The sequence below is a fragment of the Orbicella faveolata genome, unplaced genomic scaffold (assembly GCF_042242905.1).
Source record: "Orbicella faveolata isolate gen_17 unplaced genomic scaffold, um_ofav_v1 contig_35, whole genome shotgun sequence".
Lineage (NCBI taxonomy): Eukaryota > Metazoa > Cnidaria > Anthozoa > Scleractinia > Merulinidae > Orbicella > Orbicella faveolata.
In genome coordinates this window covers 15,645,955-15,659,973 of record NW_028301564.1, presented here as the reverse complement: position 1 = coordinate 15,659,973, position 14,019 = coordinate 15,645,955, and the positions used below count along the sequence as shown (strand labels likewise).

General features: G+C 39.7%; 1 protein-coding gene and 1 pseudogene across 2 annotated transcripts; both read right to left on the bottom strand.

The window, feature by feature from the left end:
- Positions 1-3,306: 3,306 nt before the first annotated feature.
- LOC110066068 (uncharacterized) lies at positions 3,307-6,472 on the bottom strand. Of its 2 annotated transcripts, none has more exons than XM_089273242.1 (2): positions 6,347-6,472; positions 3,307-6,054 (listed from the first exon to the last, which is right to left on the bottom strand). In XM_089273242.1, the coding sequence occupies exon 2, from the start codon at positions 5,892-5,894 to the stop codon at positions 5,556-5,558; it is 339 nt and encodes a 112-aa protein (XP_089129368.1). In that variant the 5' UTR covers positions 5,895-6,054; positions 6,347-6,472; the 3' UTR covers positions 3,307-5,555. The 2 variants fall into 2 exon arrangements, with proteins under 2 accessions (XP_089129368.1, XP_089129369.1); XM_089273243.1 differs by having other exon boundaries at positions 3,307-5,999.
- Positions 6,473-9,857: 3,385 nt separating this feature from the next.
- On the bottom strand, positions 9,858-13,588 carry LOC149103468 (uncharacterized; annotated as a pseudogene).
- Between the last annotated feature and the right edge of the window lie 431 nt (positions 13,589-14,019).

Genomic DNA, 14,019 nt, shown 5'->3' with positions numbered 1-14,019 from the left:
ATCCCTCGTGTTTAGCATCCGGTAGCTCTATTTTTGCTACACATCCGGTCGAACGTGCGTGGGATAAACATTACTGATCTGATTCATCGTTCAGGTATCGGCGTAGATCATGGAACATTTTGTTTTCGTTTTGAACTTTAAATTATCGATAATATCTTCCAAGACTTTTCTAGACCGACAAATGTAGTCATTTTTTTTGGGGGGGGGGGGGAAGGGGGAGGGAGGGGGAGGGTGGTGCAAAACAAAATATCAAAACTTTCCTTGCCTAAATTTTTAATTGATTCCTCAGAATTTAGAATGTTTGATCGGGAGCTTACGGGTTAAACAAACAGGATTCATCATACGCCAGGTATTTGTAAACAAGTTTGGTGGCTTCAGTCTGTAAGCGTGACCGCATTGCGTTACTAATTGTTGCGATTTTTAGAACGCGCGCGACTTGCTCCCAACGTTTTCTTTCTTATTTATTTTCGTGGAAAAAATGCTCGATTCTCAGCTGGAATAGTTTAGCATCCACCGTTAAGAACAAACGGAAACATATCGCACAAGTAAGGTCAACAAACACACCTTGCTAGCACTCGAGCCTCAAAGATAAATATAGCTATCGATATTGTAAAGAGGGCTTTACCGGTCTATTGAAACGCTGTTAAAAGCGGTGTCTCATGAGAGGTTGCACTGGAACCAAGTTTAGACTAGTTTCGAAACTGCTTGAGTAGCATCTTCCTCGAAACAAGTCGTCACAATCCTTGTGTGACGTACGATATTAGTGAACCTTTTCAAGCTTACCTCTGGAACAAAAAATTCCGTGATACTCTATTTTTAAAAGTGTTAAAGAATGCTAACTCGGTAAACAAAGAAAATTCCAAGTTGCTTTATTGAGTGTAGAAGAATGTTAACTTGATAATAAAGACAGTGGGTGTAGAAAAGATAGGTAGGATCAAGTGATTTAAAGCCATGTTTAGGATTTCCGGTGCTAAAGTATGTTGTGCCTTCCTCGGCAATTCAATCATTAATTTCCTAACCTCTCCCAGTCACCTGCGTGGGTGTGAGGTACACCCCATTGCAGCGGTATTAAATCATTTTGTTTAAAAACCTTGTTACTAGTTCTTAGCTATGCACTTTTGATTTTAAACTTGCACATATTACAAGCAAAATGTTAATGATTTTGCATAACACAGGATCGGAACGCCTCTCGATCTCATGGGTGGGGCCTTGGAGGAGGGAAAGCAGTTACGTTACATTACTCCTTAGAAGACTAGGCTCAAAGCGTATTGTACTGTCTAATGTCCTGCTGTAAAAGTAGAAACTCGTCCACAAAGGTCCGAAGAAGCTTAACATTCTCATAAGCGAAAAAACCGGCAAAGGTCGGGAAAACACAAGATGTAAGGTTTTTAATAATTGTGTTCGTTTTATTCGAAGCTTACCAAGGAAAAGTAATTTTGTTTTGCAGTGGAATTTAGTTTCCATGCAAACTTTTATCCCACACCAGTGGTACTCTTTATGTTAATACCTTGTGATCGATCCAGTGTTTGTCACCTGAGAGGACTTTTTGAAACAATTAACGAAACGGAAAAAAAAAAACACGAAAAACTGAAATTAGCGATTGAGATTAAGTTATCACCTGTCACTCAGGGTACCTTTAAAATCCTTTCGCACCTTTCTATGCTACTATTTTCCCTGTTTTGAACCATTGCATAACTGCGCTTTCTATGATCGGTTAAAGAAAAAGAAAATGGCACTATTTTTGACAGCACTAAAACTAGTAGCAACTTGACCAAGGTTGGTACTAGTTACTTATCTTTGCTTTTAGTTTTTTTTGTCCATCGTCAGTAACCGATGTCAGGGGCGGATACAGGAATTTTCAAGAGGGGGAAGGGGGGAGGGGGGGCTGGTGTCTTGAAGTTGCAGAATCAATGAGGCATTCCCCCCAAATCAGTGACACTTTGGGAATTGGAACCGAATTGAAAACTGTTAGCAATGCCACAAAGTAGAAATTACGATGAGGTACCTGTCTAGAGTGTTTGCCTTTATTTCTTCCATAATATTATTGTTTCCATTTTTTTTTTTTTTGTTCCTCCAAAGAGGGGCTGGCTAGCCACCCAATCCACCCCCAACCCTTAAATCCGGCCCAGGATGTACTTAGGTTTTAATTTTACTACTTTTAACTGAAACCGTTCTAACGGAGGTGTTAAATTGGTAAATTCTTACCGTTTAAACAGAGGGCAGTTTTCGTTAATTGTTCTGAAAATTTCGGAAAATCACCGTGGACCTTAACATTCTGTTAAAGATGACATGCACGAAGACTACCGACGATTAACGAAGATTACCTGCTAACCTCCTAAGTTTTACGAATGAGTCAGTAAATATCTCCCAAAGATTACCCGATGATTTGTATTACGTTCTATTTTACTTAGCGAGCGGCGATTAAAAACCGTGCTATACAGACACCTCTATGATAAGGATGCCTTCAAGAGAAAATGAAGAGTAAGCGAGTTATCCCTCATAAAGGCCTTATTCCCAAGTAACCCTCGTCCCCTGAAGCTATATTTAGACGAGTATGGTGCCGGTTATTCCGCGGATGTTGTGCGTTGCATGGGTGTTTTTGTGGAGGATGAAAATGAGTGTAAAGCCGCGTGGACTGCCACGTAAGCAAGTCCCCAATCACAGGATTGGCAGGTTTATGGATCGAGCCGCTGGCGAGGTCCATAAACCTGCAAAAGACCAGTATTCTCCAATACGGGCCGGACAAGCTAGTTCAATAGAGTATTTATTATAATGACTCTTTTTAATCTGCTGATAAATTGATGCGTCTTCGCGATCCATTCTCGGTAAACGCGCACGGGAACTGGTCAGCATTTATTTACGTTTCTCGGGTCGCTTTTTGTGAACATTGAACTGAAATTGTCCTACAAACATGAAGGTAAAAAGATTCCTACTTGACAAGAATTAATTATTTTATTTTGTGCAATGAATTGAAAAAACATTTCGCTGTTAAGTTAATAGACCAATTTCGATATATTAAAATTCCGCCTAAGACAATAGACCTCAGTACGAAGCTCTGGGGAATAAGTACAGAATTTGTGGGGTTTATTCCCCAGAGCCTCTTGCTGAGGTCTATTGTTTCAGGCTGAATTTTAATAAATCGAAATTGGTCTATTCGTGAGCAGTCTGTTTTGCAAAATTCGGGTCGCTTAGGGATCCGATCAGAATTATCCTTGTTACCCGCGAACTTGTTCAGCCATGTAATTATTAAATATAATTTGCATACTTGTTTCTTCATAAAATTAAGGATAATTGCAAATTTTGCCATTTTCCTAGAAACACTGGATTTTAATGCTTTATTATATGCCAAAGTAGGCTTGAGGTAAATCTGAGCATTCTGAGCATAAGCTGGTATTGTTTGTTTTGTTTTCGAGTGCCATACAATAAACTTCTAGCCTAGCTTGCTCAAACTACACTGGAGAATATTGGACCTTGGTCATTTTTGTAGGGAGCAGCTCTGCTCGGTCTGCACTGGAATGCCCTTGGGCTAATATTCCCCAGTGCAGATGGCCCTTACGCTCGGTTAGGTTAATATTATACTTTGTTCCACGCGATTTAGCCTGAAATGTCCACCATCACCCACCTTCAGCCTAATGCCCCCTAGATGAGAAACAGCAGGCCTCCCTCATCTGCAGCCGAGGGTGGTCGATGACTGACATGTCAGGCTCCATTAGCAATTACCTATACTAATTTTATTATTTTATTATTATTACCTACACTAATTTTATTATTTATACTATACAGCTAATTCCATCATCAAATACTTTAATAACAGACTTTCTAGATGCTAGGTTATTAAAATAACTTGGTGTAACCTTATATTTAAATGTAGAGATAGTTAACAAGAAAATTGAAACTATGACATATGTTTTTGATTTCCAGCTATTTACATTTAACACACAATTATGAAAACTTTCTTCTGAATATGACTATTCATTCTGTCAAATTTATCACTTTTTTATAATATTCAAACCTTTCACATTGTATTCCTCAATTAGTCATCAAAATGATGATAACATACCAGTATATCAATATACTCTAAAATTTTAACATCACGTAACAAACATGCAAATAAAGCTCAAACAAAATAGGAAAATGCAACAGACGGCTGCATTCAAAGGCTTCATATTAGCCTGAATAGGGGGTGGATGGTGATTAAGATGGGTCTTCCCTTACCTCAACTTCATTCCCAGGGTCTCTCATCTTACCGCCCCTAAAGAGACCCTGGGAATGAGGTTGCCCTTACCTGTAGTACCATCACAGGCACTTAACAGGTTACGGCCCTTATTGACAACCCTGGGACCATCCCCTAGGTGCACACAAATTGGATTTTCTTCTGGTGCAGCATATTGGCAAATAGGCAAAAAATATCTCTGGCATCCATTGCTAGTTTCAAACAATGGTATACAGGAAGATGTTTTGGGTGTGAAATGATTTCATGTGGTAAGATTAATGAAAAGAAATGCAGCAAAGTTTTAGTTAAACAAAGTGAACACTCAGTATGACTAATAACCTGTCACAGAGCATGCTCATGTCTGCGGGGGCAGGCACAAGCAGCGAACAAGGCACTATCACCCCAGACTCAACACTACCATTCTCGCAACTTTGCCTGTCACATATGTGATCCTAAACGTGAGACAGACAATAGGCTTAATGACCAACCTCTGAAGTAGGGCGATGCTGATTGACTGAACCACCCAAAACAACATCCGAAAAATATAATAATCCACTACTGATATAAACCTCACTCCCTCTTAATCAAAACTATAACAAAATTCTCGAATGTGATTGGCTATCAGCAGCCCAATTTGAACATTAATTGGACAGTGTATACGTCATGCTTGTAATTGGACAGTACATGTCATTTTGCGTGCACTGTTGCAGTGCACTTTGTTGAGTAAACTGCTGTGTTTTTCAGCATTCATAATAATGTTTAATCGTTCAGCGATCAATCGATGGTTTGTTTGTTTCTCGAATTTTGTCATAGTTTTGATTAATTGGTAACAGGACATCATGCCATCCAATTCAGTCTGTAATCATACTCGTGATTAACAAATCCGACTCCCACTTCACGGTCGTCCGATTTTGTTAATCACTCATATGATTACAGACCGAATTGGACTCCAATCAGTCCTATTACCATTATTAATCAAACAATATTAAAAAAGTCAACATGAAAAACCCAAACCTCCTTCCCCAAACAATATTTTACGCAAAAAAATAATGAATCTATAAGCCCTGTGACAATGAGTTTAACAATAATAATTATTATCATAATTACCCAACATGCATTCATCATGCTGCCATATATGGCAGACCAACCTGCTATATTATTACTATTTATTCACATGTCGAAAACTGCCAACTATTAGATTATCTGCTCGTACGTGACAAGCATTTAACATAGAGCTGACGGAATAAAACGCTACAAACGCGCGTAATACTGATCGGTAATACTTGGATATACTCTGCTATAACTAGTCTCTTAAAAATGAGAAAATTTCAAGTCAAATAATTTAACTGTCAAGCAAACAGCAACACAAACAGGCAGCGCAAAGTCCCCAAAGAAAACAATCCGCTGCATCACTGTTGTCGTGCCTTCGTCGGCGGTCGTCGTAGACATACACGGTCTTAGGTTGTTCCGTGTAAACCATGTGGGGCTGGCCATAAGGGGGATAATGTCCGTGCTGTTGTTGGTGATGACCATGCTGCGGGTACGGTGCTGGGTACGGGTTTGAATACGGTGGTGGAGCGGGATACGGGGTTCCCTGTTGATACTGCTCGAAGCCAACTCCGCCGCCTTGCGGTGGAGGAGCGCTCGGATTGTACGGCGGTGGGGCAGGTGGGTAACTCATTGTGGTTAATGTTTATGCTCGTTTAACTTCTCGTTGTTGTAGTATGTTTTCTCCTTTTGTCTTGTACTTCCTTTCAGTGCTTCAGCATGCAAGCTACGTAGCTAGCTGTGTTGATTTTGCAAATATAGGAATATTTAATCAAACGTCAAGTGCAGTGTTCCTGACAAAGCAATAACAGCGAATTATCCTAATGATTCTAACCGTACGGTCCTTAAACGTGTCAAACATCACCTAAAACTGTAAAAGGTATAGGAATAATGACACGAGAGTATTAAAATGCAACAGTGCGGATGGAAAAAAAGCAACCCGTTAGAACAAGTTATTACGCAAGTTATTATCGTAATAACATGGCTACGCGACAGAGTCTTCGGTAGTTTAGCTAGTTCACGTAGCGCTAAAACCAACTATTTTCACTTGTTATTATTACTACTATTATTAAATTTGTTACCTACCTGGCTTCAAGACTAGCTAGCGAGAAGTACAGAGAATTGACCACTTTTCGATGTATGATATCAAATTCTTTCCGTGTCTTTCACTATTGAGCGCAAGGCAACGTTGAGATAAATTTGCATACTGTACGTCATTTTCTAAATTTAGCAATGTCGCTTGCATGCATGACGTAGCGTGTACTGATACTATTTCGAACTACACTCTTTTTTCACAAGAACATTCTTTTTCTGGCCGAGGCTGAATATTCTTATTTTCTGCCAATTTTAGGCTAAAATATTCTGGTGAATATTCTTAGAACATAGCGTATGACATTTCTGTTTTCAAATGTCTTTGGTTTCTGGATCTGTGTTAAAACACTTCTACAGCCAGCCTGCAGGCATTAGGCCTGACATGACGCACATAACTTCTTGTAGAAATGCTATTAGCATCGAGCATACGGCTAGTGCTGTTAATTTTTGTTGCATTTTGGCTAGTTTTGCTGTTTAGAAGAAGGGAGAATTTTATACGATTTAGTGAAAGACATATAGTTGTGTTCAGTATTTATAAATTCTCACCACACAAAATTATATTATTTTTAAAATCTGAGCCTCGTATCAGGTTTATTCTTAACTCATTGACTCTGAGTTTTTTTGCCAAAAACGCATTTTTTGGTCATTTTGGAGATTTTCAGGCTGGATATGGGCTAAATTAGCTCCGATCTACTCAAAAGGGCACTTGCAACACGACAGCATGCCTTTCTTTCCACTAGCAGCGCGTTTTACGACATTTTTGCTCAGGCATGCGCAGAAATCAAAATTTTGAGATGAGACGAGAAAGTGACCTACGTCTTTAGGCTTTTCGATTTCTTTCTTTTCTTTTTTTTTTTTTTTTCGCCTTTCCTTTTTCTCCTTTTCTTTTCCTTTTGCTGCAGTGATTGACCTTCTACTGGGCTTGCTTCCAGTTTAAAACATTCTGAGAAAGCATCATCGAGACGGGCGATTTTTGCCAAGGAGTAGCCACGTGTAGTGGCAGGGAATTTTGCTCTGAGTTTTTCACTCAACTTTTTGAGCATTTTTGTGCATATCTCGGCTCAGGCTCCACTGGGCCGATCACTCTGATCTGGGTATCATTGGAAAGATCTTTTCCCCCTGAAGAAGTTGAGCATGAATGACGCCAATTTTGGTCAAAGGTGATGACGTCAGAAGTGGAAGAAAGGCCAAGGCTCGTCACGGCCGGTAACGGCCGGTACAGGAGTCAATGGGTTAAACTATTCTAAAAATTTCGTAAATTTCAGCCTCGACATTCATATAAAATATATTCTTATAGAAAAAGAGAGTGTACACACATGTCATGCAGTATTTCGGACTTCATTTCAGCGGAAAAATAATTTTCGAACAAATTTGCAAATCTTCGTCACTGAAATCATGCTGAGTGCCATGGTATGACATTTAATTTTGTACATGTGATCGAAACTTGTCGATATTGAATGCTTAGACATGCTGAGACAGTTAACGTATACATACGATGCGACATTAAACGACACTAATCATGATTTTCATGTTTAAAGTAAATAGCAAACTGCTGCTTCGTTTCTAAAAAGCACTTCCTTACGCAGACACTGGATTAATCATGTTATGGGTAGTAATAGTTTGGCGTGGCTTGGTTGAGGTTCACAGTGTTTCAACAAGAAGCATGAATACACCAGATACACTTGGTTTCTGCTGTTTCCTTCTGTCACGCTAAAAAGCCTTGAGCTTCAATCAAGCAACTGTTAAAAATCACCATCACCCATAATACCTTTCCACATTGTCGCGTACGCTTTTGTTCACTTTTGTGCGGGGCGGAAAAAGGCCCCTGCATATAAGCGCCTTGCTTTTGTGGGACAACCTTTCTCAAAACAGCTGTATACGTCACTATACGTCGTTTCGACAGAAAACATACATGAGCAGACGCTCTCGCCACTGGCGTTTTCACCGTTTTCCCGCGATTTTTATGCCAGAGAATGTTCACTTTCGTCTTCGATCCGTTTTATGTGCTTAATTAACTCATTTCCGAGTTGCTCTTTCCTCTGTTTCAAAACGAGTCTTGGTGCACAACCTTTCATATTGAAATAAGTTTTTCTTGCACGTTCATTGTTTTACTAATCAAATTCATTTCTGTATGAAAAGTTTCGCACCAGGGGCCCGTTTCTCGAAAGCCCCGGAAACTTTTCGGGCCCGTAAAGCCATTTTTAATTCATCTGTATCTAAAAACGGAGAAGTGTATACGCCTGAAACTTCTTGTATGAAGGGAACCTCTGTTCATATTAAGAATATGTGAATAAAACAGCTCTGAAATCGTAAGGTTCGAGATTTTGCTATGGTTTTCCGGGCCCGAAAAGTTTCCGGGGCTTTCGAGAAACGAGCCCCAGGACTTGTAACGGTTGTGAAAAAGAAGTGAAAAAGCAACCGGAAATGGCTTATTACGTTTTTGTTAGAGATGCGCGCAATTTTATAGAATGCCTGTACCTGTAACATCATACAATCAGTACTATAGTAATATAAAAAGAGCTCTCTAGCTCCCAATAGACTAACTTGGCAGTGGACTCTGCTTTCTGATGTTCGCTGACTCACGGCGTAGCATCACCCGAAATTCTAGAGTGAGAATCCAGAAGATGAGACAATAGAGTGGATTAACACTTTTTCGGCCTTGCGCAACACTGCTTAGCCTGCGTAGCTTGGCGGTTGAAGCAATGTCAGCACACGGACGAAGCGGCGAAGCCACGAAAACGAGTAGCGAGGCCGCCGCTCAAATTGAATCGTTTTCGCGGCTTCGCCGCTTTGTGTGCGCATTCAAATTAGTTAAACCGCCAAGCCACGAGGCTAAACACCACTCAAACCCGGCCCTTTAAACGTGCCTAAGAGCGAATGTACAGCTGTGCATAATTAATGCATGCACAAGTAAAATTTTTGTATTCTGTTTTATCTTTCTTCTTTTTCAGAACTGGACCCAGTATAGTAATAATTTGTCGGAAAGCGATTTCTACCATCTACCTTTGTAATTATTTCGGTTTTAACATTTAACCAAAATGTAACTGCATTTACGGTGTTTCCTAGACAACGGTATGGTAACTATGGTAACAGTTCTATTTGGGTATTAATGAGGCAAAACCATGCTAGTTGATATAACACTCGTAGCAACGTCCCCTTTTTAAAATAGTTTATTAACCCAGGCTGATCAGATTACTGCTTAGTGTCTGAGCCTGTGTGATAACCTTACAACTCCGAAGAACATGCGCTTTTTCAATCAATTGAAAACCGCTCTGGTAGGCGTGTCGTAAAATCAAATCAAAGTAGCTAGCCAATCAGAAAGACGTAGACAATTTAGTGAACAAATCAAAACTCGAAGATTCATGATTGGTTTTGGATGACAGAGTGGCGCGAGTTCTAGTTTCTAAACCAATCGTCAGATCGTGTAGCGTTGTAATGCAAAACCAACTACTTTTCGACATTCAAGTGAAAATCCCTCTATAAATACACTGAGCAGTTCATAACACGAGCAGCGCCATTCATCTTAACCCTACGCTGATCAGACGACTGCTTAGCGGCCTAGCGCCATTGACGTTGAAGGCGACTCCAGTCGAATATGTAGAAGCTGCTGACCGGAAGTAGGGAGAGGTGTAATCAGCACACCAATAGCTGCAGACCTTTCTGCACATTTTTAATAATAATAATAATAATAATAATAATAATCATAATAATCATAATAATAACGAATATTTATACAGGATAGCCCTTCAGTGCAAGAGTACTGTTATCAAAGGGGTCCTGTCTAAATAACATAATATAAGGATAAAAACTAAAATAAGATAAGAATGACTTCGTAACTTATTAACTACACTATACAAAAAATTGATCTAAAGACTCCCTAAATAGTACCCTACTGCTAATTTGCTTGATATTTAAAGGTAAAGAATTAGAAGCTGAATCGCCTAAAAAGTAGAAACTTTTCCGAGCAAAGTCAAGTTTCACTTTCGGCAGAACAATGGTGGTCCCGCTGTTCCTCGTATTAAAATCGTAGGCTAAAAAATTGAAATAATTAAAATAAGGACTACAAACGTTGCCTTTTAGGCAATCAAAAACAAATAAACAAGCTTTTTTCTTAAAAAAATTTCAATTGTGGATAGGCGGAGTTCACAGTTTAGACGTTTGGAGTTTTGCATTTCCGGAAATGAAAAAGCCGGAGTATAAGTCTGCATCACAGATAAGAAGCTGGTAAACATAATTTGTGTCTGCCATGCCTCCTCCCAGCCACAGTCCTGGCAATTGCGTTCCATAATTTTCCGCGGCTACGAGACTGGAGTTGAGCTGATATGAAAAGAAGGATTTTCTCCTGTTGTTTCGTCCACAAACAGAATCTCTCGAAACTGCAAGCAAGGGAACAAATCTTGCTGAGTGTTTACCAACGAAAAAACCTTTCGAAAAAAATAAAATTCTTTTCTTTTTGATTTGGAGAAAGGAAACTTTACTGTTTTTACTGCAATCAACACTAAGAAAACTACAATGAAAACCATTAAACCGTAAATAATGAATGGTGCCGAGTTGAAATTTTCTTCTCTATTCTAAATTTCATTCTCAAAGTATTTAGTTTTATTTAGATGCTGTCGACTTTGGGTCTTCTCCATAAGTGAGGCGCGGTGGCCTCATGGTTAGTGTGCTCGACTCCAGATCGAGCGATCCGGGTTCGAGGCCTGGCTAGGAACTTGCAAATTAGGTTGTCTTCTTGGGCCAGACACTTGACTCTCTGGTGCCCCTCTCCACCCAGGTGTATAAATGGGTACCGGCAAATTTAATGCTGGAGGGTAACCCTACGATGGACTAGCATCCCATCCATAGTCGCCTCATGCTACAGAAACCGGAGATAAGCACGGGCCTGATGGGCCACGTGGCTCGTATGCAGACTTTTGAATTTTACCGTAACGATTTCACTGTAAATAAATGGAATTCCCAGTCTAAATTCTCTTTGCGAAGTTGTATTGGATCTTAAACTCAAGCTGTTTACCTCAACGTTGTTGCAGTCAGTTCTGTAGCCATCTATTCCATAAGGTAGTTTCTCGTTATACGTCACTTCCGTTCGGGGATTCACCTGGTCCATCCCCCCGCCAAATGACGTCATATCACAATATACCCAGAACATGTTGAGCCCGTCATCCGGATGGACTTGGTACATTCCATCTTGAGCATGCGGGAATGTTGTCTTTATATCTTGGCAACTTTTTCCTTGATTAAAAAAGGGAAAGTATAAATGATGGTAGGATTTTGTCACGGTTAAGTAACCGAGAAAAAGTATGGTGTATAGATAAATTATTCAAGTGACGAGGCACAAGTGTACCTGTTGAATGGCAGATTCCCGCTCTGTCATACAGACCGCTGACACATGTACAGGTGTATGAGCCCACGTTGTAGTCGCATTTTTCGTTCACAGGACAGTTTTACTGGTAGATTTGACACTCGTCTATATCTGAAAATAGAACAAAAAAGCAAAATTAACTTACAGTAGTTAGTTCCAGCAAAATGCTTGACAGTATTGAAGAAAAATGCAAAATTGTTTTAGTTCAAAGGGGTTTGAACAAAGAAAATGGCGCCGAAGGCTCTCCGTACCCGATAATGAGCACTTAATGACTGACTTCAAGGGGAATAGTGCATGATCTTTGTTTCACTGATACCCTCAGTGTTCCCCGACGTCTACGTACAAATTGTCAATATTTTGTTAGCCTTCGAAAATTTTACCCGTGCCTATCAAAGACATAGTCTCTTGTGCCTATTTATTCCAAATTGCACTCAAAATCATGTGATTACCCTGTACTAACTGACAGACTGACGTAAGAGACCTGAATTGACACCTACCCGTTTCACAGTTCATCCTGGTAAATCCTGCGGGACAAAAGCACTGAAAAGTTTTGGTGTCAAGGAAAGGCAGGTAGCATTGTTTGGACATGGACTCGATGAACCTACATAGGAAATGATTTCAGTGAATTACAGTAAGGATTTATTTCACTGTTTTTCTTTTCCTTTACAAGGTTTTAATAAAAATGTTGCTTTAACTTAGGTAGTAAGCTTTAAGAGAGAAGGAGAAGGATATCCTTTGTCAAAGCCTTGCGAAGAGACCAACATATTGTGAGCATCGGTTTAAACAACAGCGTTCAGTTTGAAAAGTGACAAAAATGATAATTTAACATAGGTCCGCATCACATACACAATCGAACTACTGTGGAAAGTTTGTGTTGGTTCCAAACTTCCCTACCTCCAGTTCTTCATTATGCCATTGAGTTACAAGGGAATCGGAAATATCTTTCTTCCCTTCTTTTCTATAGAATATAAATATGACTATGAAAGGAGTTCTGGCTTTTATTTTTTTAAAACAAGTTTTCATCTGTCACTTTATAGTTCATTATATACAGGGAATGCATTTTTCTCTTTGATAAATTCTCTCAGCGAATATTTTAATCTTTCTTTATGCTAATTTATCATCAACCAAAGCAAAGCTCAATTAGAGCACAAATTGATGTTAACAAATACCTCAGTCCCTCTGTATGTGTAACCAGGCATGGGAACAAAGTCTTCGGGGTGTCGGATGTGATCCGAGTTGCTGAGCTCACACGCGCGCCCATTATCCTGATAGGGTCCCAAGTTGTACGAAAGGCACTCCACTTCCAGGTAAAATCTTATCTCGCATTGGTCACCGTCGTTTACCCGCACCGCTCTAATCACGTGACCAACCAGGACTTTGTCAGTGACGGGATGCAAGTAGCTCAATTCCCAGCATGTATCTGGAAACACAAACTCTGTTCATTGCTCAAAATAACCTCATTTGTATAATTTTTGAATATTTAGACTCCGATCAATGGATTAGAACGCACCTAGATTCTTTTTACGCGAGATGACAGTTTCTCGCGCACTATGCAAGCCTACAGCCTCTCCTCACACACACGTTTATTTCTCATACGATTCTGGTGGTTCTTTTAGACCTTTAACAATTAGTTCGCAAGGTGTTGCGGCAAAAACTAATCAAGACCTAATGGAAACTAAGAAAAGCTGTAACCACTCTGGGTACAGAGGGTGATTTCTCTCTTTCCCTCCTAACTCCCCCCGCCTCCCTTTCTCTCCAGCACACCGCTGCGGGTAGCTTTGTCTTCTTTTCGGTTTTCGGATCAACAGAGGAATGATTTCTCCGTGGCTTAAAACTGTTTACATTGAATCTAGAGCAATACAAAGGTACTGTGCCATGGATCTCACACTATAGTATATTAAGATTAGAATGGAAACTTAGCTTCAACAATAAGCTTCAACTACGAATTGTTGTGATATTCAGAAACAGTTCGCGGTCCCGTCTTTCGACGCCAACTACATTGCACGAGATCTTAAACTGTCGATTAGTCTACGAGCAAAAACACTTGCAGAGTGTTTTTTTTTTAATATGTTAAGGTGTGTTTAATCGGGAATATCATTTTATCGCAGCACGTACCCAGCAATTTTAATTAGAACTAAGTCAGACCGTCGGAGCTAAAACAAAATAGACATAACACAAAGAATCTAGACAAATTCTGGAACTTGCCACTGAAACTTTGAGACAGGTTCAAACTATGATATTAATAGATTTCACTCTGTAGGGGTCAAATTAAAATGAATTCCAATACGATTTGTATTATGATTATTAG